At 49.4% G+C, this 4,938-nt stretch overlaps 1 protein-coding gene across 2 annotated transcripts; it reads left to right on the top strand.

Annotated features, from left to right (window-relative positions):
* Positions 1 to 1,054: 1,054 nt before the first annotated feature.
* LOC149870975 (interleukin-8-like) lies at positions 1,055 to 2,977 on the top strand. Of its 2 annotated transcripts, XM_090034790.1 has the most exons (4): positions 1,055 to 1,217; positions 1,296 to 1,422; positions 1,501 to 1,584; positions 1,786 to 2,977. In XM_090034790.1, the coding sequence occupies exons 1-4, from the start codon at positions 1,160 to 1,162 to the stop codon at positions 1,802 to 1,804; spliced, it is 288 nt and encodes a 95-aa protein (XP_089890916.1). In that variant the 5' UTR covers positions 1,055 to 1,159; the 3' UTR covers positions 1,805 to 2,977. The 2 variants fall into 2 exon arrangements, with proteins under 2 accessions (XP_089890916.1, XP_089890915.1); XM_090034789.1 differs by having other exon boundaries at positions 1,055 to 1,422.
* Positions 2,978 to 4,938: the final 1,961 nt, after the last annotated feature.

Here is a 4,938-nt window from a genome sequence, read left to right as displayed (position 1 = left end):
TAAAAAATAAACGACATAACCCCAAGGTCCATACAACTCAGCCTTAAGTAAGGTTTATGCTTCTGTCCAGGTTTCAGAGAAGTTAGCAAAGCTAACTGCACTTTATCGTGCATCAGCAGATGTATGACAAACAGAACCAAGGAGGTGATACTTCCTCTCTCAGGTACTGGTCAGACTGCAGTTGGAGTATTGCGTCCAGTTTTGGGCGCCACACTTCAAGAGGGATGTGGATAACCTTGAGAGGGTCCTGAAAAGGGCCACTTGTATTGTTAAGGGCTTGCAGGCCAAGCCCTACAAGGAGAGACTAGGGCACCTGGACCTCTTCAGCCTCTGCAAGAGAAGGTAGAGAGACGACCTTGTGGCTGCCTATAAATTCATCATGGGGGCACAGAAGGGAACAGGTGAGGCTCTACTCACCAAAGCACCGGGGGGGTTACAAGAAATAATGGCCATAAGCTAGCAGAGAACAGATTTAGACTGGACATTAGGAAGAACTTCTTCACAGTTAGAGTGGCCAAAATCTGGAATGGGCTCCCAAGGGAGGTGGTGCTCTCCCCTACCCTGCGGGTCTTCAAGAGGAGGTTAGATAGGCATCTGGCTGGGGTCATCTGAACCCAGCACACGTTCCTGCCTAGGCAGGGGGTCAGACTCGATGATCTACTGAGGTCCCTTCCGACCCCAACATCTATGAATAAGTTGGCCACCACACTGAAGGTGGCCTTCCAGACTGAACTCGAGTCCCAACTGGCGGGAATGTGCCTGGACGGGACGCGGTGCCCTCCTGGTTGGCTCTGCCCCTCTCACGCCTTCACCTCCCACCCACTGGAACTACCTACTGCTTGCGGCCCTGGCCGGGGTGGCACCTTGCTGGCTGCCCCGGCGCAAATCAGCCCCGCGCCCTTCCCGTGCCCACCGCCTGCTGCGCTTCCAGATCCGGGCCCGACCTGCCGGCGCGTCCTGCCCCGCGGGGCAGCCTGGCTGCGGGCACCGGGCCGAGCCGCGACCCCGGGGCGGGCGCGGGGCGGGGCGGCGAAGGCGGGGCCGCGGCGTCCAGCCCCGGGAAAGCCCCGGCGGCCGCGCTCACGCTGGCGGATAAAAGGGCGGCGGGCGCCGGGCCGGGCACCACTCTTGCAGCGCCCGCATCTGCACCAACATCAACATGAGCCGTGTCCTGCTCCTCACCGCCCTGCTGGCCGCCTGCGCCGCGCTCTGCCGAGGTGAGGGGACAAGGACCGGGGCCGGGGCACAGGGGCCGGGGCCGGGGCCGGGCGGTGACGAGCGCGTGTTTCCCTCAGGGGCGCCCGTGACCGGCGAGCTGCGCTGCCAGTGCCTGCAGACCGCGTCCGAGCGCCTGGGCCCGCGGCGTCTGGCCCACGTGGAGCTCATCGCCGAGGGGCCGCACTGCCCGGTGCCTGAAGTCATGTGAGTGCCGCCCCCTTCCCCGGCCCGGCCCGGCCCGGCCCGCCGCGCCCGCGCTCACCTCTGCCCTCTCTCCCGCAGCGCCACCTTGAAGGACGGCCGCAAGCTCTGCCTCAGCCCCGCTGCGCCCTGGGTCCAGCTCATCATCAGCAAGATCCTCCAACGGTAGGTCCGTGCCAGGAGCCCCAGCCCTCCGGGCTGTGTGCTGAGTTGCACATGGGGCAAACTTAAGCACCAGTCGCCCAAAAGTCAGGGGACCGGGCAGTGTTTCCTGCCCCCGGGTGTGAGGTGTGGGGGAAGCCAAGTGAGCCCCTGGAGGCAAGGGGTGCAGGACTGCCCTTGTGACATGGGCTTTCACTCCTTCAGGGGGTCTGCCATGCTGTGAGGGAAGAGGTAGAAGCAAAGAAGTAGCTACACCTGAGCCCATCTGTTGGGAGGAAGACCTGATACCAGAAAACTGTCATGGTGACTTGCTGCTTGGCAGGGGCCTGATCCACCTCTCCAAGCCTTGGCATAATGCTCCTATTTATTGCAACCTGTTCTTACCTATGTATTTATTAACAATCCTAAGTATTTAATCCGTCTGTCCCCGGGGTATTGCTGTTGGGCACATGCCTTGTATCTTGATGCACTTCAAACAGCTGAAGAAATCTCTGACCTTGTTCTCCGTAAATACTCAGCCTGTCACTAGGATTGATCAGGAGCAGTAGTGGCACAGGAGAAGACTGATTTACTAATCTGCTGTCTCTTGTAGATGTTTCCTTACTTTGGGGTGTCTGATCCTTGCAGGTCTTGAGGGCTGATACTGGGAACTGGTGCCTTTCACACTGTAAATGGGCAAACCACTAGATTTTCAGATCCTGCTGCTGGCCAGCACTTTGCACGTGCATGTAGGGGCATAAGTTTTTTTTTTTGTTTGTTTGTTTTGTTTTTCTTCAGTGTTGCAAAGAATTGGAGCAAGCACAGTAATACACTGCAGTCCTAAAATCTGTTGCCTTGTGAACCCATTCCTTGGGGGCACAGGCTTGTTTGTCTGACTGCTAGTCTATTTTGCAAGCTATCATTATTGTTGTTTTGTATAGTCTTTAATCATGGGCTGCATTAAGATGGCCATTGCTCCTAAGTTTTTTCACAATCTAATCTTGCCTCACTGTATTTAGGTGACCCACATGAATGTGTAACTGTTTTTTTGTTTTGTTGTTGTTATTGTTATTGTTGTTATTATTATTATTATTATTATTATTCACTAGTATTTGATCATTTCATAAAAAGAACATTTGTGTTTTTTAAAGTTAAATACTTGGTATTTATACTGGAGGTTTAAGAACAGTAATGTTCTGAAGAGCCTTAGACATTCTATGTCTTCTTTGTATGGCATACTGTCATTTGGTATAGAGATGTTCCTACTTCTGCTGTACTAAAATATAGTATTTATGTAATAATGCAATGATAATAAAACTAAATGTTTCCACATTCAAGTATGTTGAATAATCTCTTTAAGTGAATGTGTATAGTTGTGCTGCTAAACAAATATCTGGGAAAATAAATTCTGTGGATAAATCATACCCTGTGGTGGGCTTTTTCATGGGTACATTTTTTTTTAATCTGCATAAAACTCCACTCATGTGAATTTAAAATATATATTGTTTTGTTTTTCCATCTTGAAAACGGATTTTAGAAAGATTGGTGTGCCACTTTAAGCTGCTGCCTCAAGTGCTCAAAGTGAAGCAAATGAAACAAGCCCAAGTAGTCCCACTGAAAGTTAAGCACCTGTACATTTTTGTGGGGTTAGGGCTATGAAAGTTCTTCACTGCTGGAAGAAATGTAATAGCTCTGAAGGAAGTGGAAGAGAAGTGTAGGGAAAAACCACATTTGTTTATATAGACCGCAATCTTCAGGGCATATACATGCTCAAGTACAAACTCTTTTGTGTCTAAACACTTATTAAAGTGCAGTATCACCCTGGCTACATTTAAGTGACTTTCTGCAGAGTATTTTCAGAAAACCACGCTAGACATACAAGTTCAGATACAGTACAAACTGCATGGATTATCATTTTGATTTGTAGGGTAAGTCTGCTTGCTTTAATACCCTTGAAACAGATGGGCATCTTTGGCATATACTGCTATATGTTAGAGCTGCTCCATGATGGCAATAGTTTGTGGTAGTAGCACTGTGTTGTATGCAAGTGTCAGTTACACTTCTTAAGCTAAACTACCATGTTGTCTTGGATCTAACAGGCTGAAAAAGGAATTTATTGTGAAAAAGCTTTATTATTCAGCTCATCAGCCTTGGGCACAGGTATCTACCATTTTAATTTTCCTAAGATTATTAGAAGGAAGTACTGCACCCCTCATCAAAGAATGTCATCCCTTTACATACAATTTCTAATCTGAAGGCCCCAGGTACAAGAATTATATTTACTGGTATATCATCCATCCTACCTTTCAGAGTAGTATAATGTTTGGCGATCCCTCACGTTTTGGGGATGATTATTCCCACAAGTCGGGTAACAAGCTGTATACAAGTCTGCTGCTGGCTAAAGCCAATCCTAGAGTTGCAGACTGGGAGATGGCACAGGTGATGTTTACAAAGGGGGTTGGATCTCAGGTTTCTTGTTCTTGGTTTCCTTTCCTTCCAGTTCTGTGTTTTTTTTTCCAAATCCAAATCAAATCAGGAGACCCATTAGTGTCTCCAAATCAAATCAGAAACCTCCGATTCAATTTGGAGAGATTCAACAATTCGGCCATAGACCCAGCTTTATGTGGTTTTTTTTCTATGTACCTCAAGTTACTGGGTGTGGCTCGTGAATGCTAAAATGGTAGAACAGATGAAGCATCCCATGGGAGTGCAGGGGGGGGCCCCCCATGCTCTCAGTGGTGGACCCAGAAGCGGAGCAGAAATACTTCTGGCCCACTTCTGGGTCCACAGCTGAGCATGCAGCCCAGTGACTGGTGCCTCTTGAGTCTGGGGGGGCACCTAGGGTGCCCCCGTGGCCGATCATTGAGCCAGGTTAAGGGGGATGGGGCCCACATGCTTAGCAGCAGACCAGGAAGTGAACTGGAAGTACTAGTCCATTTCCAGGTCTGCTGCTGAGCATGCGGGGGAGCCCCCCATGCTCCCATGGGACACTCTATCCACCCCATCATCTCAGCTGTGTCTGGTACCTTGAGGTACGTAGAAAAAACATATAAAGCTGTGTCTATGGCCAAATTGTTGATTCTCCAAATCAGAATCAAATCTTCAGATTTAGCCGAATTGAATCAGGACAGTGATCCGAATCAGTGAATTGAATCGCTCTCCTGTGAATCAGGCCAAATCTCAATCCGAATCAAATACTGTCTGCTTTGCACACCCCTGGTGTCTAGGGGTCTGAAGATATTTGATCTTGAACTGTCCTTGGATTGATTTTGGTTGCTTTTGGTGTTTCAGTGCAACCCTGATGGATGTGATTGATCTCACTAAATGTTGATCCAGTCCAGCAGTCATCAGCTGTTCTGACAACACATGTGGTATGGA

Source organism: Crocodylus siamensis, chromosome 2 (assembly GCF_052110815.1).
Source record: "Crocodylus siamensis isolate JL-2025a chromosome 2, ASM5211081v1, whole genome shotgun sequence".
Taxonomy (NCBI): domain Eukaryota; kingdom Metazoa; phylum Chordata; order Crocodylia; family Crocodylidae; genus Crocodylus; species Crocodylus siamensis.
This window is presented reverse-complemented; position numbering and strand designations above follow the sequence as displayed.

Excerpts from the sequence above, each read along its gene's own strand:
- LOC149870975 (XM_090034789.1), top strand. The coding sequence starts at position 1,160 with ATGAGCCGTGTCCTGCTCCTCACCGCCCTGCTGGCCGCCTGCGCCGCG. Across the intron at positions 1,423-1,500 it reads TGCCCGGTGCCTGAAGTCAT|CGCCACCTTGAAGGACGGCC; the intron begins GTGAGTGCCGCC and ends TCTCTCCCGCAG.